The sequence below is a fragment of the Eschscholzia californica genome, unplaced genomic scaffold (genome assembly GCF_041429995.1).
Source record: "Eschscholzia californica isolate CP2 unplaced genomic scaffold, dmEscCali1.0.p SCAF_3, whole genome shotgun sequence".
Classification (NCBI taxonomy): domain Eukaryota; kingdom Viridiplantae; phylum Streptophyta; class Magnoliopsida; order Ranunculales; family Papaveraceae; genus Eschscholzia; species Eschscholzia californica.
The window spans coordinates 10,921,592-10,946,039 of NW_028238420.1; the positions used below are offsets into that span (position 1 = coordinate 10,921,592).

General features: G+C 36.9%; 1 protein-coding gene and 2 long non-coding RNA genes across 8 annotated transcripts; all 3 read left to right on the top strand.

Annotated features, from left to right (window-relative positions):
- Window positions 1–786: 786 nt before the first annotated feature.
- LOC147548361 (uncharacterized) lies at window positions 787–3,346 on the top strand. The gene is made up of 3 exons (XR_015238926.1): window positions 787–917; window positions 1,546–1,622; window positions 3,071–3,346. It is a non-coding gene; the product is annotated as an uncharacterized LOC147548361 (long non-coding RNA).
- Window positions 3,347–7,461: 4,115 nt separating this feature from the next.
- LOC147548362 (uncharacterized) lies at window positions 7,462–10,070 on the top strand. The gene is made up of 3 exons (XR_015237988.1): window positions 7,462–7,573; window positions 8,202–8,278; window positions 9,725–10,070. It is a non-coding gene; the product is annotated as an uncharacterized LOC147548362 (long non-coding RNA).
- An 8,194-nt stretch (window positions 10,071–18,264) lies between these two features.
- Window positions 18,265–22,405, top strand: LOC147548363 (protein TIFY 6B-like). 6 transcript variants are annotated; one of them, XM_086668338.1, is made up of 8 exons: window positions 18,331–18,750; window positions 19,791–19,894; window positions 20,177–20,367; window positions 20,475–20,746; window positions 21,170–21,260; window positions 21,350–21,704; window positions 21,795–21,852; window positions 22,022–22,405. In XM_086668338.1, the coding sequence occupies exons 3-8, from the start codon at window positions 20,182–20,184 to the stop codon at window positions 22,215–22,217; spliced, it is 1,158 nt and encodes a 385-aa protein (XP_086524464.1). In that variant the 5' UTR covers window positions 18,331–18,750; window positions 19,791–19,894; window positions 20,177–20,181; the 3' UTR covers window positions 22,218–22,405. The 6 variants fall into 6 exon arrangements, with proteins under 6 accessions (XP_086524462.1, XP_086524464.1, XP_086524463.1 ...); XM_086668339.1 differs by having other exon boundaries at window positions 18,494–18,750; window positions 19,771–19,894; XM_086668336.1 differs by lacking the exon at window positions 19,791–19,894 and having other exon boundaries at window positions 18,265–18,750.
- The last annotated feature ends 2,043 nt before the right edge of the window (window positions 22,406–24,448 follow it).

The following is a 24,448-nucleotide window of genomic DNA, read 5'->3' on the forward strand; positions in this document are numbered from 1 at the left end:
CGAAGATGAATGGGTCAGACCCATCTGCCATTTAGTTCATGGGCTTGGTTACCTCGTCGACCCACTAATAGTGAAATTCTAGGGGCACTTTTGATGACGGATTTTGGCCCATACAATAAGCCCTGCTAACCAGACAACATGGTAAGTCCTGCTGGTCAAGCATAAAAAATCTCATAATGTAGCGCCCAGACCTTCAAGTCGGAGAATCGGACGAGTTAGAACGCCGAGCGGATCCAGTGACTTCATTTGGGATTTGGTTTCAAATACTTATTTTAGTTGATTCACACAGCTCATCGGTTAGATCTCGAAAAAACACGCATTTTGACTGGTGACGTGTGAAGAACATATATTGTTTAGCTATTATTCCGTATTCGACAATTTTATTCTTAATCGAATTTTAAGGGTTAAGAATTTGTTCATGGTTAGTTGTGGGATGAAAAAGGAAAGGAGAAAAAAACTATATTGGGGGTCATATGGAATTATTGAACTATTTGGGTATGAATATGGTGGACTTGCTTGTGAGGTGTATATAAATGAAAGACTTAAAATTAATGAAGTAACATGGCCACTTTAGACGAAGATATGTGGTAAATTTGGAATCAAGCTATAGGTGCCTATCACAGCCAAAGTTTGGAATGTAGGTCATGTATATGTAGGTGCCATTAGCAATATGATAGGGCTCCTATAGCAGTACCCTATGTATCACTTACCGAATTTCCTCTTTCCTGTACACGTTTGTACCCACGTGCCCACTTTATATAATGTACTTTATTCCTTGTAAACTCTATTGAATGGAAAAGGATAACCAGCAGTGGCATGAAGCCGAGAGTGAGACATTTGAGGGTTGTTTATGGTTCGAATTTTCTTCGTCAATTTCTTCGCGTACGGTGGTCGGAATTCAATGAAACTTGTTCCAGGTAATTCTATTCGACTCGTTTTACATGTTTAGCGGTTCAGAATTTTCAATTTCGTCTGTATTTGGTAGTTTTATGATAGTTATTTCGATAGCTGTATAGTTGGGTCTAATTTCTTTTGGGTTCATGATTTGGAGCAGTTATTCTTTAGTTTCTTCAAATGATTTATGTTCAGGATCATGTCTAGAATATTATGGACTGTTTTTGGGTGTCTATATATAGACGGGTTGCTGCCGAATTATTTTACGGTTCGAATTTCATATTTGGGAATGAATTGGAATAAAGATGGTTACCCGAACCTTGCCGTATTTAACATAAATGGATAGGTTGAGTTATGGATTCGTAACATTAGGTTCATTTTATGATTTGATAGTTCAAGATTCATAGTATTTGGTTCATTATATGATTTGTCAGCTTATGAAGACTCAGAAATGTAAAATAGAATTTATGGGAAGTTGGTTGGTTGATTTGTATATATTTCAAGTGCTCGATGGATCATCTCAGTGGACTCTATAGTACCGATAGGACATTCCTAGTATAGTTTCATTCATTTTATGCATTCTTGCTTTGCAAGAGGAGTCTTGACAGTTATGTAACTGTCAAATGACTGTTTTGCCTTTTTATATTCCAGTTGGACTAATGTACTGCAATAGGGAGCTCGAGAGAAGTGGAGCTTAGTCTGGAGCACCGTTGGAAGCGCAAGAAGAGGTAGGATCCTACGAATCTTACTTGGAGCACGGGTATTCCCCGTTTCACCATTATATATATATATATATATATATATATATATAGTCATTTTCTTCTTTTTATAGTTCTCTAGTTCAATTTATGATATGGTATGATATGTATATATGTGGTGTACTCTATGTTATGGATGTTTCTCTTTTCAAAACAAATTGGTTTTTCTGAAAAATAATCACATGGAGGCGGAATCGCTTGATCTGTGTGATCGTTTTGTGTGAATTGTAAACACGTGGTGGCGGAATCGCTTGAGCTGCGTGTATAACATGGAGGCGGAATCGCTTGATCTGTGTTACGTGTAATGGTTGTTTGACCACGGGCATTGGTTGGTCCCCTTGTTTATTTTATGTTATGGATTAGCCATGAATTATGTCAAGGGTTACACTCGGTGCGTGGCCAGCCGTTTGGTAACGACCATTCTAGTTTACCCGGAATGGGGTCCGGAGAGGATGGGAGTTGGGGTATTCCGACCCTTGGAGTGATTAGGGGACTGACCCAATGCCATGCTTGTTTATTTATTCTGCTAAACCACTGGTGTGTGTGGTTTGAATTCTGTTGTGATTGATACTTACAATGTTTTCACCGAAATAAGAGAGGGTGTTTACCCGAGTTTTCTTAATAAGAAAATACTAATTCCCTGAAAGTGGACACTTGTAAAAGCTTGGCTTTAAACAGGGTTTACCCTACCTTGAGACATGAGAACGCTCTTCTCCTTTGGGTTGATGGGACCTTTAGGAGGGCTCTGTTCTTGTAGCTTTGGGAGCCTATCAGATCATTTAATACTATTATAGGTTCATGCATATGTTTGGGTATTCTTCGAATGGTCAATGAGTTACCTTGCGAGGAAGCGTCAGATCTGGCCGGAGATAGGACGCGCCTCAAGATGAGATAATTGTATCGCCGTGGGTATATGGCTCTGCTACACGACGATGCTCTTATAGTCGTCTGGGTAAGTCATGACATATTCTAAGCGTATCATTGTTTGGGTGAGATTTACTATTCGATGCGTATTGAGATCACAAGCTAGCCCAATGGGCGATGATGACGAAGGGAGAGTTACGGAAGCTCTTACCGGGGTATTACGTGGATCCATGTGTACACTGCAGTAGTCAAACGTTCGATAAGGCGCCGCCTGCCTACGCACTAACAAAGGCCGAACGGTTCTTCCTAGCCGAATAGTAGGTGACCCCGACTGAGGGCGTATTCAGTCGTGATCGTGGTAAGCTAGAAGAATTATCTTGCTATATTGCTTTGCTTCGTGTGCATATTGATATCTCTGTATATATATCTGTATATATGTAACACTTATAACTATTAATGTATTAAAATGTTGATGTGTGTGGTGCGGGTAGGATGTCTAGGTATCCTACTGAGCTGACCTTCGGGTTATCTCATTCCTATTTGTTGTTTTTCAGTTGCAGGTATTGGTGACCCGGAGTGACATAGTTTACTTCGACGGCTCACATTATGTAAGATTATAATTTCTATTATATTTTCAACATAATCACAACGTTAATACTATATATGTATCATCTAGAATAGTTAGTATCGTTCTCTCACTTGTTTGCGATTGTACACATGTAAATAGTATGCACATTATCACTTTTTATTTGATGCTATTGTTATTTAGAAGTTTGTGAGATATGTATGAATGTTTGACAGGTTTTTCAGGTTAGATATGTTCAATTTATAGAGGAGACTCTGTCCAAATTCAGTCTTTTCTGTGAACTATTTATAATCATGAATTCAAGTTGTTTTTCTCTTTATGAAAACTATTTTGGGTTACATATTTTCCGAGCATATTTTCAAAAGGTTTAAACTATATTTGATTTTCCGCTGTGTTTGTTCTTGATTTGTAACCCGTAATGAGAGTTTTGGATTGGGTTTATATTTGAAACTGGTTTGAGTTAGTATTAGACCGAGTTTCTTTTATAAACTGCCGGGCAAACCGTGATTCGGAACACGGGGCGTCACAGTTGGTATCAGAGCATGAGTACGTGCATTGGGCCGACTGGCATCAGAATATATTCTGTGCAATAATGAGTGAGGTAACTAAAAACACCAAGGCTTGATAAATTCGTAAAAGCTTCAAGATAAAATATGAAAAGATAATAATATTGCTGATTTTATTTTGTTTTATTTGAGATTTTAAGATTTTGATTCTATCTTTGCTGACTTTTATGTGCTCAGCACATCTGAGTCAGGCCTACGTGAAGGTCCCACTCAGATATCATAATGTGAGTAAGGTTCCTTTAACGGTAGGTCACTTACATTGTGATTTTGTTATGCGAGCACATTGCCTGCAGAAGATAGTGGTGGCGATCAACCAAGCATTACTGAGGTACGAATTGCATTCATGTTAGGCTTAGGTTCATATCATTGGTTGGTTGTGGATAGACTTCTCTGATTTTCGATACTTCGATGTACTCTGAAAAGGAATACTTGGTGAACGGTTTACATTGGTCGTTTGTTTCCTCGATTATTGTGCAAGGTGGTACAAGTGTCCGATCAAGTATTGAAAAGATGGTTTGGTATAAAGTTTTGGGCAGGGCGGCATATTGATGTTGTGAAAGTATCAAAGACAAAAGTGTTTGAGGAGGTTAAGTGTAGTTGACTTTTGACAGTATACAAGTTCACAAGGATCGACAATAGGAAAATGTTAAGAACTTTACGAGATGAACATTGATATATTGGTTCATTTAGGACAAGGATAGTGAACTAGTAAGCTAATCTCCATAGAAGGACAATTTGGAAATTTGCAACGACTCAAAGAAACCGAAGCAAGAAATGGTGCTAACGATCAGGTGTCCAGCGACAATAACCTAGGGCATCAAAGTCAAAGAATAATGTGTGTGGACAACTTATCTGATATGGATGAATTTGTGGTAAAATTTTGTGAGCCTAAGTCACTCGAGCAGGTGATTCTCATATGAAGACATTGCCAGGAGTAATTAACCTAGGTGAATCGGTAATATGAGAAATGCCATCGAGTAATTAAGAAGCTATAGATTGAACCACTTAAGAGTATTGTAACCGTAAGAGTGCAACCACATCCCTACAAAGGATTCACTAAATGGGAAGATGAGTCAGACCTTGTATTGTGGATTTTTGGGTAATCGTACACATTCCTTCATTTATGAGCTTCGATCAGATCATTCAGAGAAAGTTGAGGTTAACTTTGATTGATTTTCTTCGAGCATGTATTATTTTAGTTTGATTACAAATAAGGTATGGTCTGGTTGAAAGAAAGTTATATGATAGAGACACATATCTTTTATCGGCTATAGTTGTTGGTGGTGAGATTTAGGGGCATCAGACACATGACCTTATCGAGAGAGACTACTTCACTGAATGGTAGTTCGTCTCCTGGAAATAATAGATGTGTTAGCCTTCAAATTTATAGATGGGGCGCTAATGTCAGTTATGTCGGGGTTTTTATTCAGTTGTCAGAGTATTATCAATGATAAGGATAGCTGTCTAAGTTCAGTTGTTATCTGGTACATCTTTTCATTCAGTTGTACTATACGAGATGGTATTCTCAAGTTATATGTTGACTGCACGATATTGAGTTCGATTTTTCTAAAGGATATATATTTTTCATATAAGAATATTATGGTTTTCATTAACAGTTCTGTTTAGAGTTTGAGGAAATATGGTCTAGCATGCTAGTATGTGGGATTGAATTATATTGGTTTAACGAGATACTTCGACATTGGAGGTTATATTGATAGAGACAGTGTTGGTTACTAGAAGTATCTGGGGTTCTCAGGTTATTGTAGAATGACTCTCGAGAGTTGGTTTCTTTATGACTTGTATAGATATTATAGTGGTCTTCTATTTTATCGTCTTATAGACAACAATCATATGTTTCTCAGATTATGATGTCAACGGCAATTTTGACTTGAATATATTATAGATATCTTCATTCTTTATTTTCCTATATTGTGGGCAACGGTATATTCTTATGTTATCGAGAATGTTATTTTCTTTGAAGATGCAGAATTAACGACAATTCATTCTTATATAGAGAGTATAGAGGCCTTCATTTTTCTTTATCTTTTATATCGGGGATAGTTATTGTTATAGAACAGTCTCCGATCAGATGGTAAGATGGAAACTCGGTTTCATTATTCAGTTGTTTGATATTCTAGAATTTGCTTCAGAGTATGAGGTTGATGTGGGAAGAGGATACATATGTGTCAGCTTATTCTATGGTTGCACATATTAGTGTTTAACCTCAATTTCACTTCATAATATTACTAGTTCTGCAGAAGAATTCAGGATATGAAGGGTTGGACCTTTTTGTTTATAGAGTTTAGCCAGACTGATCTTTGTTAGATGCAGTGGGTTTGTGATTTAGAAATGGTACAGGTTCTCTCAAGTTCAGAGTTGGTCGAAAGAACTGGGCAAAAGAATAGAAGAGGTTAATTAGTTGTCTTCTTAGCATACAATCAGATTTATAACATCATAGTCGTTGGTTAACATGGGATCAAGAGATTACTTATCAAGGGTTCATTGCATTATCTAGTGAATTGTCAGATTCCTCAGCTTTCAGTGTGGACTACTTCGGATAAGAATTCGAGAGTTGTTTTGAATGATGGAGTTATTTTTAGGGCTGCCAGATTGAATTTCATATCCATTTCTCGACAGGTGTTTTAAGAGAATAGGCTATTCAGATATTAGATTATATGTAATATGTCTTTTGTTCGAACCGACAGAGTATTGTGGCGCAAGTATTTTCATGTGTCAGTGTTTTCTCACAACGACACCAACACTCGGTTTATTCTCATCAGATTGATGTCATTTGAGTTTTTGTTTGGTAGCTTGTGTTTGTCATCATTTGCAAGTTTGAGTTGTAGATCTTCTTGGTTCAGATTGGTAGAAGGGAGAATGGAGTTTTGTTGATCATCGACAAAGTCTCTTCAGTTCTACGGAGGACTCTCTTCCTAGCAGAGTGTCATGATGGAATAGTTCAGGAGATTCCTACTTCGGTGAGTATCACTAGGAATATCGGAAACCTTTCAAATTTACAAGTTACAGAAGTTTGGGTTGGCGTCGAAACAACTTGTTCTCTTGGTTCGAGTCTTGTGACGGATTGTGTTGATATTGACAGATGTTGTTTCATTTTTGACTCTATTCGAATTTCGAGGACGAAATTCCAATTAAGGGGGGTAGTATTGTAGCGCCCAGACCTTCAAGTCGGAGAATCGGACGAGTTAGAACGCCGAGCGGATCCAGTGACTTCATTTGGGATTTGGTTTCAAATACTTATTTTAGTTGATTCACACAGCTCATCGGTTAGATCTCGAAAAAACACGCATTTTGACTGGTGACGTGTGAAGAACATATATTGTTTAGCTATTATTCCGTATTCGACAATTTTATTCTTAATCGAATTTTAAGGGTTAAGAATTTGTTCATGGTTAGTTGTGGGATGAAAAAGGAAAGGAGAAAAAAACTATATTGGGGGTCATATGGAATTATTGAACTATTTGGGTATGAATATGGTGGACTTGCTTGTGAGGTGTATATAAATGAAAGACTTAAAATTAATGAAGTAACATGGCCACTTTAGACGAAGATATGTGGTAAATTTGGAATCAAGCTATAGGTGCCTATCACAGCCAAAGTTTGGAATGTAGGTCATGTATATGTAGGTGCCATTAGCAATATGATAGGGCTCCTATAGCAGTACCCTATGTATCACTTACCGAATTTCCTCTTTCCTGTACACGTTTGTACCCACGTGCCCACTTTATATAATGTACTTTATTCCTTGTAAACTCTATTGAATGGAAAAGGATAACCAGCAGTGGCATGAAGCCGAGAGTGAGACATTTGAGGGTTGTTTATGGTTCGAATTTTCTTCGTCAATTTCTTCGCGTACGGTGGTCGGAATTCAATGAAACTTGTTCCAGGTAATTCTATTCGACTCGTTTTACATGTTTAGCGGTTCAGAATTTTCAATTTCGTCTGTATTTGGTAGTTTTATGATAGTTATTTCGATAGCTGTATAGTTGGGTCTAATTTCTTTTGGGTTCATGATTTGGAGCAGTTATTCTTTAGTTTCTTCAAATGATTTATGTTCAGAATCATGTCTAGAATATTATGGACTGTTTTTGGGTGTCTATATATAGACGGGTTGCTGCCGAATTATTTTACGGTTCGAATTTCATATTTGGGAATGAATTGGAATAAAGATGGTTACCCGAACCTTGCCGTATTTAACATAAATGGATAGGTTGAGTTATGGATTCGTAACATTAGGTTCATTTTATGATTTGATAGTTCAAGATTCATAGTATTTGGTTCATTATATGATTTGTCAGCTTATGAAGACTCAGAAATGTAAAATAGAATTTATGGGAAGTTGGTTGGTTGATTTGTATATATTTCAAGTGCTCGATGGATCATCTCAGTGGACTCTATAGTACCGATAGGACATTCCTAGTATAGTTTCATTCATTTTATGCATTCTTGCTTTGCAAGAGGAGTCTTGACAGTTATGTAACTGTCAAATGACCGTTTTGCCTTTTTATATTCCAGTTGGACTAATGTACTGCAATAGGGAGCTCGAGAGAAGTGGAGCTTAGTCTGGAGCACCGTTGGAAGCGCAAGAAGAGGTAGGATCCTACGAATCTTACTTGGAGCACGGGTATTCCCCGTTTCACCATTATATATATATATATATATATATATATATAGTCATTTTCTTCTTTTTATAGTTCTCTAGTTCAATTTATGATATGGTATGATATGTATATATGTGGTGTACTCTATGTTATGGATGTTTCTCTTTTCAAAACAAATTGGTTTTTCTGAAAAATAATCACATGGAGGCGGAATCGCTTGATCTGTGTGATCGTTTTGTGTGAATTGTAAACACGTGGTGGCGGAATCGCTTGAGCTGCGTGTATAACATGGAGGCGGAATCGCTTGATCTGTGTTACGTGTAATGGTTGTTTGACCACGGGCATTGGTTGGTCCCCTTGTTTATTTTATGTTATGGATTAGCCATGAATTATGTCAAGGGTTACACTCGGTGCGTGGCCAGCCGTTTGGTAACGACCATTCTAGTTTACCCGGAATGGGGTCCGGAGAGGATGGGAGTTGGGGTATTCCGACCCTTGGAGTGATTAGGGGACTGACCCAATGCCATGCTTGTTTATTTATTCTGCTAAACCACTGGTGTGTGTGGTTTGAATTTTGTTGTGATTGATACTTACAATGTTTTCACCGAAATAAGAGAGGGTGTTTACCCGAGTTTTCTTAATAAGAAAATACTAATTCCCTGAAAGTGGACACTTGTAAAAGCTTGGCTTTAAACAGGGTTTACCCTACCTTGAGACATGAGAACGCTCTTCTCCTTTGGGTTGATGGGACCTTTAGGAGGGCTCTGTTCTTGTAGCTTTGGGAGCCTATCAGATCATTTAATACTATTATAGGTTCATGCATATGTTTGGGTATTCTTCGAATGGTCAATGAGTTACCTTGCGAGGAAGCGTCAGATCTGGCCGGAGATAGGACGCGCCTCAAGATGAGATAATTGTATCGCCGTGGGTATATGGCTCTGCTACACGACGATGCTCTTATAGTCGTCTGGGTAAGTCATGACATATTCTAAGCGTATCATTGTTTGGGTGAGATTTACTATTCGATGCGTATTGAGATCACAAGCTAGCCCAATGGGCGATGATGACGAAGGGAGAGTTACGGAAGCTCTTACCGGGGTATTACGTGGATCCATGTGTACACTGCAGTAGTCAAACGTTCGATAAGGCGCCGCCTGCCTACGCACTAACAAAGGCCGAACGGTTCTTCCTAGCCGAATAGTAGGTGACCCCGACTGAGGGCGTATTCAGTCGTGATCTTGGTAAGCTAGAAGAATTATCTTGCTATATTGCTTTGCTTCGTGTGCATATTGATATCTCTGTATATATATCTGTATATATGTAACACTTATAACTATTAATGTATTAAAATGTTGATGTGTGTGGTGCGGGTAGGATGTCTAGGTATCCTACTGAGCTGACCTTCGGGTTATCTCATTCCTATTTGTTGTTTTTCAGTTGCAGGTATTGGTGACCCGGAGTGACATAGTTTACTTCGACGGCTCACATTATGTAAGATTATAATTTCTATTATATTTTCAGCATAATCACAACGTTAATACTATATATGTATCATCTAGAATAGTTAGTATCGTTCTCTCACTTGTTTGCGATTGTACACATGTAAATAGTATGCACATTATCACTTTTTATTTGATGCTATTGTTATTTAGAAGTTTGTGAGATATGTATGAATGTTTGACAGGTTTTTCAGGTTAGATATGTTCAATTTATAGAGGAGACTCTGTCCAAATTCAGTCTTTTCTGTGAACTATTTATAATCATGAATTCAAGTTGTTTTTCTCTTTATGAAAACTATTTTGGGTTACATATTTTCCGAGCATATTTTCAAAAGGTTTAAACTATATTTGATTTTCCGCTGTGTTTGTTCTTGATTTGTAACCCGTAATGAGAGTTTTGGCTTGGGTTTATATTTGAAACTGGTTTGAGTTAGTATTAGACCGAGTTTCTTTTATAAACTGCCGGGCAAACCGTGATTCGGAACACGGGGCGTCACACATAAACCTTGCTGACGAGATATTTAAAAAAATTAACGTGATAAACCTTGTTAGAAATATGTTCTTGAATGGCCACGAAAGTTCGACAAGTTATTTCTGAAATATCAATAAAAGCATGTTATTTAATATAACAAGATAATTGCAATGTTATTATAATAATAAATATCCACCATGTGGCTACCAAGTTTATAAAAGTCCCATTAGAAATATGTTATTTCATACAATTCCATAATAATAATATGATAATAACAAATCTGCGCTAGTTGTCAACTAAAGTCTCGAAATGTCAAAGAAAGTTCGCTAAAATATTTTTTAAACACAAGTAGAATGCGTATTTCATATAATAAGATAATAGTAATGTAATAATTATTGTCCACCGATGTCCACAAATATCCAAAAAAATGTGACAATATATTTTTTAAATATTATATTTAGTATGATAAGATAATAATAATAATAATATGGTAACAATAAATACCATATTAAAAAATAATAAATATTTATTGATTGTCCACAAATATGCACAAAAGTTCGATAAGATATGTTTTGAAATATTAGAAAATATGTTCTTTATAAAATAAAATGATTATAATATAATACAATAGTGTTAATAATAATAAAATAGTAATAATATATATCTCGAAAAATGCGGACTACACGTTGTGGACCTAATGTTTCGAAATGTCCACAGACTCAACCTCTATAAATGTCTATTAATATCCAAAATGTTTTAAAATGTCTTAGAAAATATACATACACGATTTGTTCAAGAATACCCACGGATGCTTAATACACTCCTTCTAGGAGACTAGAAACAATGTCTATGTTATCATAGAAATGATCCCTTAACAAAAGATGTCAGTGCCTCTAAAGGCGCCTTGTCCTTTGCCCTTTAGCCCATTTTTCTCTTAACATCTTTCGTGGGGCCAAGACTAAGCAGGCCGGGGCCACGGATTGGAGCAGCCTGAGGGCACTCCGACTGCTTTTAATCCGTGTTGTTTAAGTCCAACACGAATGAGCCCAGGTCAGGTATATAAGGACTGTCCATTCCATAGAGGCACTAAGTTATGGACCGCTCAATCTATAGAGGCACTAAGAGTGCAGGAGGCTCGGGAATAAAAAGAGGCGTACCCATCTACAATAGTTATTACAAAGGCATTGATATAGGGGTCGCTTTGGGTCCAACATAGTAAATAGTCTCATGGTTTGGATTTGTAGGTTAGTTTCGAAATAACAATTATATTGTAAACAAATTTATAACATGATTTATGTTGTAGCTCATGGGTTATTTGTCTAATTTACATTCAAGAGGTCAAGTTTGAATCCTCCCATAAACAATTAATATTTCTTATAACATGCGTTTTATAGGGCCCCAATTTTTAACTTAGCATGAATGGGCTCATTTTTTAGCTATACGGTGTGATAAACACGATAACTGTCGAATTTAAACTTTACAGAACGAACTTGAAATCAAACAAAATTACTGACCGAAAACTCATCTATTTACATTATTTATAGACAAACTCAATAAACCATGAACTTGTACTTCTGTAGAATTAAACTTGAGACTTCCGCATTATTAAGTAGATACACTACCAATTGGACCAATTCCTCTACAACACTAGATAATTATTGAAAGATTAGACCGTCCATTGTCTTTTTGTCTGAAACTAAGTTATCTCAAAATTCATCGGATTTATGGATTCAGAAAGTCAGCTACAAGAATTGTTATATTGTACAGTCGAATGGGCTTAGTGGGGGCTTATGGCTTCTTGGGATGATGAGGTGAAAGTAGAGATTATATCCAGCTCAAAAAATTATATCCACGCAAGAATTGAAGAAATAAGTTATAGTCAGAAATAGAGTTTGCTATCAGTTTATGGTCCTCCAAGCACAAACGAAAGAGAAGCTTTTTCGGATACTATGTGAAACTTTAATTTGCAAATACAAGAACCATGGTGTGCCATGAGAGATGATTACAGATTGTCACCTGATTGATATAGGGTATTCTGGATCAGCGTATACATGGGCTAATGGAAGATATTTACAAAGTCATATTAGAAAAAGGTTAGATCGTGTTTTAGTTAGCCTAGAATGGAGAGTTAGATTCTCGGATATGCACATGTCAGACATTTACCACGTTTTAATAGTGACCATGCACCTATTATATTGAATACTTCGAAGGTAAAAATTAGAAGGTGTGTTTCGTTTCGTTTTGAAGCTCATTGGACTATTCATGAAGAGTTTGACGAATTAATGCAAGAATCATGGGAAAATTCAAGAGGGGATTTATTCAGAGATTACTTCAAATAACACAGAAGTTGAGCACATGGAGTAGAACACGAGTTGGTCAACTTTTCAACCAGATTAAAGAGGCCGAATCTACTCTTTTAGCAATACAAAATCGATCTCCTTCTCTGGGAGTGCTTAAGGAGGAGAAGAGGGTAAGTGCAAGAATCACAGAACTTAGGAGAATGGAAGAAATATGGGTTATTTCTCAAATAGCCCCCAACTTTGTGACCAGCTTCCTGCCTAGCCCCCTACTTGATCAAAAATACCTAGATGGCCCCTCTTTTTGAATTATCGTTATAACTCTGTTAACCAGTCATCATTTCTCTTTCCTCCATCTCATACTTAAAAAAGAAAAAAATTTCTCTTCTTCTTCCTCTCTCTCCTGTTTTCTCTCTCTTCTCACTCTCTATAATGACCGGTGAAGGGGGAACCCTTCGCCGGCCGTCGGTCTGGGAAACCAGACCGACGAAGGTCTGGTTTTTCCAGACCTTTAGATCTAGGATCAGAAAATTTGTTGGCGGCGACCTTCGCCGGTGAAGAAGATGAGGTGGCGAGAAGATGAGGTGGCTGAGAGATGGAGGAGAGAGAAAATATGACTGGTTAACGGAGTTATAACAGTAATTCAAAAAGGGGGCCATCTGGGTATTTTTGATGAAGTTATGGGCTAGGCAGGAAGCTGGTCACAAAGTTGGGAGCTATTTGGGAAATAACCCAAGAACTGTTTTGGAGTCAAAGAATAAAAAAGCATTGGATGCAGGATAACGATAGAAATACTGGGTTTTTTCTTCTTTCCGTCCTTAATAGAAGAAGGAAAAAAATATTAATGCGGTAAAGTTAGCTGACCTATCTTGGTCTGCTGACCCAACTAAAATAGCTAATGTGTTTCTTGACCATTTCTACAGGGCTTCCAGGGTTGATCCGGTAATTCATTTTCCTGACGCATTGACTTTATCAGATATACCACTTTTGGCTACAGAAAATGTGACGTTAAGTACGCTCTTGACTAAAAAGGAAATTTGGCAAACTTTGAAAGAAATGAAATCCTGCAAAGCTCCAGGTCCAGACGGGTTCTCAACATTATTTTATAAGAAATGCTGGCATGTTATTGGTGATGACGTGACTAAGCAAATTCAAGACATATTTGCATCAGGGCAATTGCCAGGTACTCTTAATCATACATATATTGTGTTAATCCCGAAAGTTCAGAATCCCGAGACACCGATTGATTATAGACATATATCGTTATGTAATATTTTGTATCGTGTGATCACAAAGATATTAACATCTCGACTTTGGCCTCTTCTTAGCAAACTCATGCCTCATGCGCAAAATGCCTTCGTGCCGGGTCAACAAGTTTACGATAATATTATTATTGCACAAGAAATACTTCATTCTATGGCCCATACAACGACAAAGGATGGGTCATTTGCTTAAAAAATTGACATGGCGAAGGCGTATGATCGAGTTAATTGGGATTTCCTTCAAGATGTGCTTATCAGATACGGTATTATTGCGAATTCTCTTCAATTATTATGAATTGTGTCTCGACTACTTCTTTTTCTATCCTATCGAATGGACGACCAAAGGGTTTTTTTCTATAGTGAAAGAGGACTTCGACAGGGATGTCCATTAAGCCCCTATATATTTATCTTATGCTCGAAAACCCTTACCAAATTAGTAATTCAAGCTGAGAGGTGTGGGTTATACAATGGGCTTAAGATAAATCGATATGCGCCAAGTATTAGTCACCTTATGTTCGCCGATGATTTGTTCTTCTTCGGGAAGGCGTCCGAAAGAAATGTAATTGAGTTGAAACGTGTACTTGAAGATTATGCTCAGTGTTCCGGTCAACTGATTAATTACCAAAAATCTTCTATTCAGCTCAGTGTTAATCGTGATAATGCCGGAAAACTATGGTCTTGCAGATTTTGGGTGTCAACGAAATGAAAAACGATGAGGTGTATTTAGGAAATTACTTGTTGAAACCGAAACACAAACTTTCGTCTTATGATTTTATAGTTCAAAAGGTAGAAAAGAAATTATCTGGATGGAAGAAGAATTCTTTATCTCATGCAGGTAGGACGGTATTACTCAAGAGTGAACTGTCATCTATCCCCATCTATTTCCTATCAAACAATATTGTGTCGAAAGGAGTTATCAACAAAATTGAGAGAGTGCAACGCAATTTTTAGTGGGGACATAATTCAGATAAATATAAGATGCATTATTTAAGTTGGAGAAAACTGCAGGCTAGACAAAAAGAAGGACTTAGGATTCGAGACATGGGAATTGTAAACAAGGCAATGGTTGGCAATCTAGTATGGAGGTTTCTGACAGAACTTAATACACTATGGTTCTTCTCTTAAAAGCAAAGTATCTTAAAAATAATAACTTTTGAGAGTATGTACCTAAATCTGTTCTCACCTCGACATGGAAAAATATGTTAGAGATGAGAAGTAGTATAGCAGAAGGACTATGTTACTCAGTTGGTAATGGAGAAAAAATTAAAATATGGGAAGACCCATGGGTCCCCACATTGAGAGGGTTCAAGCCAGGAAAAAACATGAAGAACAAGATACATACACTCCATTATTAGTAAGTGAGTTGATTGATGAAGCAGGTAATTGGAAAATTGAGCTTATAGAAGATATATTTAATGAGTTGTCGGTGCGATCTATTATGAAAATACCCCTGAATAAAAGGTGTGTAAATGATAAACTTATTTGTGTTCATACAGAAAAAAGGGTTTTCACAACTAAATCCCTCTATAAGTCGATTGAAAAAACTATGCCTTCTACCACTTACGCTTTGGAACTACCGAAGGAACTCACTTGGAATCAGTTTTGGAAGAAGATCAAAGTATTACCAAGAGTAAAACTATTCCTTTGGCGTTTAGTTCATGAAGCACTACCTAAAAAAATGAAGGCGCTCCACTTTAATGAACAAACTTCAAAGCTATGCTCTTGGTGCAATGAAGAAGATGAGGATATTGAACATCTTTTCAAAAGGTGTTAGCTAGCCAGAGAACTTTGGAGGAATCCTGCTATGAACTCGAGAGTGGAGGAGAATGACGACATATTGATTAATACCTTATGTGGATGGTTGTGTGAAGAAGAGGAAGATAGAAATAAGCTCTTGAGATTATATGTTTTGTGGTTCTTATGGAAGACGCGTAATAGATGGGTGTTCGAGCGTAAAAACCCAAGTTGCATGGAAATAATTAATGAGGCAGCAATGATGCTACATGAGTTCTCTCCAGTGTTGGAGCCCCAAGATGCACAAAAAAAGAATGAGGAGCGAGCTATTATCCGAAGTTGGTCGGCACCACCAAGTGGTGAAGTGAAGATTAATTTTGATGCAGCCTTTAAGGAAGGAAAGGCTGCCATTGCAGTGGTTTGTAGAGATAGTAAAGGAGACATTATCATAGCTGAAGTGAGGAACATCTTGGCTCCATGTGCAACAGTAGCAGAAGCTCATGCGGCAAGACTTGTTGTTGAACTTGCCAAAAAGGTGAATCAATTTCCTTGTACCATTGAAGGTGATGCTTTGGTGGTGATAAAAGCATGTTCTACAACGGAAACATGTTCGCCATGGAAAATCAGACCAATAACTATGGACATCTTGGTGGAATGTAACTCCCTCACTGATATTTCTTTCAAGTTTTGTAAGAGAGATTTGAATCGAGTTGCACATTGACACAGCGGAAAACTCCGAAAAGAATTAGATCTCCGTCTTAAGACTTGTAGAATTAAAACTAATAAGATTAAACTAAAATACTGAACTTTATTGATAAACTTGAATGAATAAAACAATTCCCAGGTCCCCCCTTTTATAAACTTAGGCCATGTTTGGCGCGCGGGAATCGCGTGGGAATGGAATGTGATTCTTGGGAATCACAATCTTGATATTGTTTGGCTCGCGGGAATGCAGTGGGAATCCTATTCCCGGGGGTATAGAATTCCCTCAAAATGGGGTAATAGCAAACCCAGGGAGGGGGGTGGGTTTGTGATTCCCATTCCCGGGAATGCTTTGTTTTAATATTTATAGACCAAATTATCCTTAATAAAATATTAGAATGACTATTATTAAAATCGTCCTCCACACAATATCACAACTAAAAAAATTAAAAACCTATGGTTAGCCACCACCATAGCAATACTTTCTCTCGCTCAAATGTAACTTTTTCTCCCTCTCTAGTTTTTTCTCTCTTCTCTTTTTCTTTTTTCATTACAATCGATTTCATAATGTTTAAAAAGAAAAAAATTTAACCATGACCTTTATTTATTTTAAATATTTTTTTTAAATGGTCAGCGTCCCTCGAACCTTTGACCTCCGAAGTGGAAGATTATACCTTTTACGACTCCAACCAAAGGTTGTTGGCATTTTAGATACTATTTAATTGGTGTGTCATGTTACTATTTCATATCTGCAATTTTGAATAAATAATACTGATTAAAGTACATAATAAAATTGACGTTTTATTTATGTAGTTTAAGGATATAATAGGAATTTTACAAAAAATTATATTCTGATTCCTACACGAACCAAACACCAAGTTAGGAATCTATCAGGAATCGAATTCCTATTCCTGGCCAAACCAAACATCAAACTGAATAATCTGATTCCCGGGAATCGTGTTACGGGAATGTGATTCCCGGGAATCACATTCCATTCCCGTCCGCCAAACATGGCCTTAGGGTTTCCATCAAACTCAAATAACAATTTTTAATAAATAAAATACTAGTTTCTTAAACCTAATTAAATTCTAATAAAGAATCTAAAACCTACAAGGTTTCTTAAAGATATAAAACTGTCAAAACTAATAATTCTCTACTAAAAAATATTATACTACTAAAATAATTAGATTTTAAGATATCCAAGATATTTAGGATATCTCATGAAAATCTCCTTGCATCACACATTTACTAACAAACCATTTTTTTATGTATAGATCTTGGGATGCTATACAAATTCCAAGCTGCATTAGCTATTATTGACAGAGAAATTCAACATTGCCATTGAGAATTTTAATGAATAAATTGTAAACTACATGCCTTTTCACACCAAAAAAAAAAAATTATTGGAAGGAAGTCGGTAAAGTGAAAAGTTAGAAGTCAATCTTTTTTTTTTTTTTTTTTTTTTTTTTTTTTGGAAGAGAAACTTCATTACAACTAAAAGTTCAGTACAAAGCAATGAAGTAAACAGAAGGACTAGAAGCCCAAGTCAGACAAGACGAGGGACTAAAGCAAACTAGACTCAATGATAGAGGACAGCTTGTGCCATGTTATGCGCTAACGTGTTAGCAGCCCGTGGAATGAAAAAGAAGTGCACAGATTGAAGACCCAATATGATGTTTCGTGCTTCCAGAACCCTAGATCTAATGCGCCAAGGTATGGAATCTGGACCGTCCGTTACAGCCGTGATGATGAGTTGGGCGTCCCCCTCTATATAAGCCTTGGAAAACCCTAAATCTGCCGCTCTTCTACAAGCTAAGAGAAGTGCTTCCGCTTCACTTTCCATGGCTGTAAGAAGCTATTTATTTTATCGGTTGGTAATGTTAAACGAGGGAGCTAGTCGGCAGTTAATTTACTACGTGGCAATTATTAGGTCAAAAGCAATTTCCTTTCAAAAAAAAAAAAAAAAAAAAAAAAAAAAAGTTTATGTCATTACTTATGCACGTGGTTTCTCAAATCTAAAAGTTAAGATCCTACAGTTGCTTGCTGATAATACCAAATTTGTATTACAAACTTTACTAGCCCGAATATAAATTCCCAAAGACGGACGGAACCTCCTGATATGGACGGCGGCAAGATTTGGCACAAATTTCTCTCTCTTGATGGTTTGGGCGGAATGTAATTGTCCACGTCAGATTCCTCGCAGATTTCGTCTTAAGTTTTGGGGACAGATCATAACTATTGATTTCCACAGCTTCAAATAAAACCTCGTTTCGGCGGATTTACGGCAGAAGTTTTTCCTGTTCATCTATCTATAGAGAGACAGAGAGATCCATTTGAAGTTTATTATTTGAACCAAGATTGAAGAAGTTTTAGGGGGTTGACTTTTATCTTCTGTTTTTTCTCAACCGTTGATTTAGTATGGAAAGGAATTTCTTAGGTTTAAGCTCCAAGAACTCCATAACTATTATAGATGAGAATTCCAATTCTAAAGATACTGGTTAGTCTCTCTCTCTCTCTCTTTTATATGCTTTAATTCTACTACTTCTGGGCAAGTGATATTAGACAAAAAAAAAATTGATCTTACAAATTGAGATTATAGTCATTTTATTACTTCCAAATCCAAAAATCTTGTACTTGGAAAACTCAAATTAACCTAAAAAAAAGATTTTTCTTTTAGAAGACTTGGGGTGGTTTAACTTAAGAATTTAATTGAGTGAATCATGATCTTGCCTCAATGTATTTTAATGTTATAATATGGGTTATATTTAAATTGACCATTTAAGTTTATTAAAAAAAACTCCCCTATTTTTTAGGTAAGTGGGGTTTTCTCTCTCTTTTTTTTTTTTATATTTTCAAGTTCCACTCAATTTCAAGTATTATTTTTTTATTTTAAATTTCTGTCACGAGGACTTTCATTATTCTCCTCCATTAGGACACATGTGATGAAGGTAAAAGTATATGTTATTTTATTGAATTATTTAAAATAATACTTTATCATAAATGTTGTTTGGCCCGAAATTTGGGCCCGTCCTAGCTCGAAAGATGACGTTGCCGACTCCCATTAGTCAGACCATGTGAAAGGAGAAATGCACTGACAAATGGGAGCCAGTCACATCAGCCTTCGGTCTGTGGCCGACCTTATATTTCGGGCTGAATAGCATTTCTCATACTTTATTAACATGTGCTGTGGTGTATTCAATAAATGTGCAACATTTAACTCAAAGTCATTCTTGAATTAGTTTTAATACTTGGGAGGAACGCATTTATTATTATATTAGTACTATATTGATTGCTCAAAGATCAAGAATCATATAAGATATGTAATTATATTAAATCATTTTAGTTGTTGAGTTAACTTTTACTTCTTTTATTATAATCCCACTTGCATATATAGGTCTATGAGTCCAAGACTTTTGAAATGTAATTTTTCTATGAAGGAGTTGAATATCAAGAATCTTCTTTGAGGTTATATATCAAGGTTAAAGCCACTTAATTTGAGTTGTTTCTCTTAATATAGTGATATAAACGTGTATGCAGAAGCTTATACAGATAAAGAGAGTATACTCTTTATTTAATTTCATTTCTTGGTTTCGGACTTTGGAGCAGGGACGACTTGACGATCTGAACTAGTTTGTGATTGGGTTAGTGTTATTGTTTCATTGGGTTCAATAATATGTCTCTTAGAAGTGTTTAATCTGTTTCGTTTGGGAAGATTTAGACATCCTACTAATTTAATCTTTTGTTTTTCAATTTGATTTGAAGTATTGAACGATCTTGAGGTGAGAGATTTTTGTGTAGTTTTGCAGTAATGGTAGAATAATAAATTGTTAGGGTACTTGATAAAGATTTGAGGTGTTCTGTGTGTTCTTTTCATCGGTAGTTAGATTAACTCTGCTTTCCCACTTCTTGCTCTGACCCTGTAGTATTCATGAGAGGATCTCCAATGCAGTGGCCCTACTCAAGTAAGGCGTCCGAGTTGCCTCAATTTATGTCTTTCAGAACTGTTCAAGAAGAGAGGCCCCAAAAGACGGCTATTGATCATCCTATCTCTATGCCTATACCAACTTCAGATGCATTTGATGCGAATCAAAAAGCCTATGCTAGTATAGTTCAGGTTCAATATGATCACCTTTTCCTAAGTTTGTATATCATTTCCGAGATTTAGATTTCTTGTGCTAGCAACTGATTTTGATACTATTTATTTTATCTTTTGAAATCCAGAAAAACTTCAATATCGACGTACACGGGGGTAACCAATATGCATCGACAGCTTATCCTATGCAACATGTTGATCCATATTTTACTCATCATCCTAATGAAATTAGAACGCATACTATCCCAAACCACACGATTTCAGTTATGGGAAACCCTTTCTATAAGAGTCATGTTTCCTCAGCTGGTAGCAATTTGAACCAACATCAACTTGGAGGAGTTCCAGTTATGACCCCACATTTCACATCTTCTGGTTCGATTTCTGCGGTTGCTGATCAGAGGTATATTATAGAGAATATATAATAAGAGTTAGGATTTGTGTACAACACTTAATGAACAGAGTTAATTCATCAGTAGGGCGAAGTTCCAATATGGAGATAATGGAAGGGTGAACTCGCCCCAGAGTTCTAATAAAACTTTGAACTACAAACTTCTTAACCCATTAAAAGTCGGTTCAGATTTAAAGGGAGACTTCAATTCTAATAGTTAAAGTTTGTAGATTTTACTAGTTTGTAGGATGCTCAATTATTACAAGTACATATCGCGAAAATCATTTCGCTTTGTCTCTGGGTGGGATGATACGCTGAATATGTTTTGTATCCTTTTTCATGGCTCAAACGAATCCTTTGTCTTTAAATAATGTGAATGTCTTCCAAGTCAACACCAATGCTGAAAAATGCAAAACTTTTTTGATCTCAATGTAGGAATATGCCGAAGCCTGTAGCTGCACCTGCACAACTCACCATCTTTTATGGGGGTGCGGTGAATGTCTACGATGATGTCTCTCCGGAGAAGGTGACTCTCTCTCGATCTCTCCCTCTCTCTTTCTGTCTCGATATAAGTGTTCAGAAGTTTACTTTGGCCAGACTCTTCTTTCTGTTTAGGCTCAAGCTATTATGTTCTTGGCCGGAAATGGATCTTCTCCAAACCTTAATATAGCAACCTCAAGAGCTCAACTGCCTGTAGGAGCTGATACTGCTCATGTAAACCAATCACATAATACAATGCCTTGCTCACGTCTTTCGAGCCCTATGTGTGTTACTTCACATCTCGGTAGTACTCAGTCCTCGAGAAAAAGTACTTCACATCTCGGTAGTACTCAGTCCTCGAGAAAAAGCAGCGGAAAAGATGAATTAATGGCAGCAAAAGCAGTAGGAACTCTGGTGGCATCTAATAGCCAGCAAGAACCGGCAGAAGTACCAACTTCAATTGAAACTGAAGCAACCTTGAGGCCTGCAGGTTAGAATGTTTTCATATAAGCCTCTGTTGTTTATTTGTTTCATAGTTCTTCCACTTGCAATAATAATCGAGAACTGGTTTTCCTTCCAGCTGTACCTCAGGCCCGTAAAGCATCCGTGGCCCGGTTTCTTGAAAAGCGGAAGGATAGGTAATTTCTTGAACTCTAAATTCCGTCAAAGCGAATTTCAAGAACTATAAAATTGTTCCTGTATTTCTTCTGGGTCGACTTTTCCGATGTTTGAAAATCATTTTAGCATGACAAAAATTTCTATTATAACTCTTGTAAATCAGCTGTTTCCTCATTTCGGTACCTGCAGGGTAATAACTGCATCACCGTATAACAACAGCACGAGTAGAAGATCACCAGAAAGCAGCACTACTCAAGGATCAAATAGCTTCAGTTTCTCAGGGAATTCAAGTGTGGGTTTTGGTAAGAGAAACGAAGAAAAAAGATGGCGCTTGGCGAAGGCCAAGATCGAAAATGTTGATGAGGATGTGCATCCAATAAGCTAGAGATGTAAGCCGAAAACCTATTTATATATAATACTTTTTAAAGATCGTATCAAATCTCAGCCAGCTCTCTTTTATTAGTGTAGGCGGTAATCTTTTTTTTTGTGCTTAATTCTTCACACAACAACAATTCATTTGACAAATTGTTTGCATTTCGCTTCATTTATTAGATTCTTTTCTTGGTCTGCGCATTTTTCGCATTTGAGGAATAATTAATTACCCTTTGGTCCTCTGCCCACACGCCCACGCTGAAGTCTGAACCACGAAGATTCAACACAAGGCCAAGAAAAACAAGATGGTATGGTGATTGTTTTTGTTAAAAGCATGTCATGCATTAATTATATAATCCCCTAGCATAAACAATTACATTCATTGTCAGACAATTCAAAAATGAAGGTTGGGGTTGAATCCCAAACCTTTGATGATGGTCTTCCAGTCCCTAGTTTTTCCGCGGTTTTAGTCTGTTTTGCGATTTGAGAGTACACATATAAAAAAGTCATTAAATTCATCCAAATTAAGAAACAAAAGATTGATTCTTAGCTCATTGGGTAACTGTCCAATGAGGAAGGGTTCTTTGTGGTTCTTGCAGCCACAAAGTTACTTGATTAGTTACGAACAATGAACTCTTACTGGCATGTTATAATTAAGTTACAGACGATCCGTCAAAATATAGCTTAACCAAAGAAGGTTATGGTTTATCCAAGTTCCATTTGGCTTAGCTGCCTCAAGTCTGTGAAGTTTTCTAAGCTGTATTGATGGCGGGTTTAAGCTCAAACTCAATGAGTCTAGTACATTTCCTATGCGCACGTTGAGGTGTGGGTTTCCTGCTATGGACAACTTGTTTCCAGATTTGAACCCAATTTAGGATTTGGGAAATTGGGGGTTGGGTTAGCCACAAGGGTTCTGTGAAAGTAAGAAGATGAGAACTTGCCATTGTTAGTGAGATCCCACCAAGGACTATTTTCCTGGCCAACATTAGGAGATATAGTGCAATTGAGCTTTAACCTCCAAGTAGAGTCTAGGTTAAAAAGGGTGTTTGGGTTAGAGACAGTGGGAAGAAGTGAACTGGGGGAAGGGTCTCCAAGACTCGCAATCCAATTATCATGCCACATATCAATTATTTTCCCATTGATAACCTCCCATATGACATGGGATTTGATGGTTGGTAAAGATCGGGGGAAATATTTGCCCTTATTAAATGCTGCCCAAGGTTGGTAAAGATCGGGGGAAATATTTGCCCTTATTAAATGCTGCCCAAACGGGTTTTAGTTTTTTTTTTGTTGAGGTTCTAGGCTGGCTTAGATATCATACATATGTTATCAATGATTGGGTCATGGAAGCCGATTCATCGTTGACCGGGGGACTTCCCCGTACACTCCCTAGTGTACTATCTCTAAAGAGAAGGGATATTTTAATTCTTTTCATAGCATCATGTTTAGACTATGAAAAGACTAAAATATCTCCTGTCTTATTAGCCACCTCAACAATGAGGAATGTAACAGAATGTACAGGGAAGTCCCCTATTTATTTTTTATGCAGCTGACAAAATAACATTAGTATTTTATGCAAAGTGGGACCGTGACAAGTCAGGGACTGGATGACCTACAGATAGATTTTATATTTTTAGTAGTTCCCGAATTTTATATTTTCTTAGTTTTAGCAGTTTCAGAATATTAGTTGTTTGAGGGAAGATTTTCTAGTTTTCATGTGTTTTGTCATATTTTCATGTGTTTTGTCATGCACCTCACATAGTTAATAAATGAAGCGAAGTATTCGATATCGATCGTAGTCTAAGTCATAATTTCATGTGTCTTGCCATGCACTTCAAATAGTTATGCGACTAGGCAATACCTTCGATGACTCGGGTTTAACCGATTAGGACGTTTGTTTGACTGCGTATGATCTCCGGATATACGTAGTGCTTAGAGACATCTATCTTCGGAGTCGAACTTTGATTGTACTTCGACACATTAGATCGGACCACGCGTAGTTGCAGGTTTATCATTACGGATTTCCGGACTTCGACACCTCTCTCACTTATTTGTCTCTCGACTCTTCTCTCGAAACTCTCTCACCTTTTTACTTTGATAATCTAGTTTTTTTTTTTTGTTGAGAATACAAGAAAGTACTAAGAACTAAAAGAAAGAAAAGCCTCCCGATATGCCTGTTCCGAGAGCCACATCCAGTTTCCTTCATGAGTTCGTCCCCATTTACTTAACTGATCTGCCCTGGTG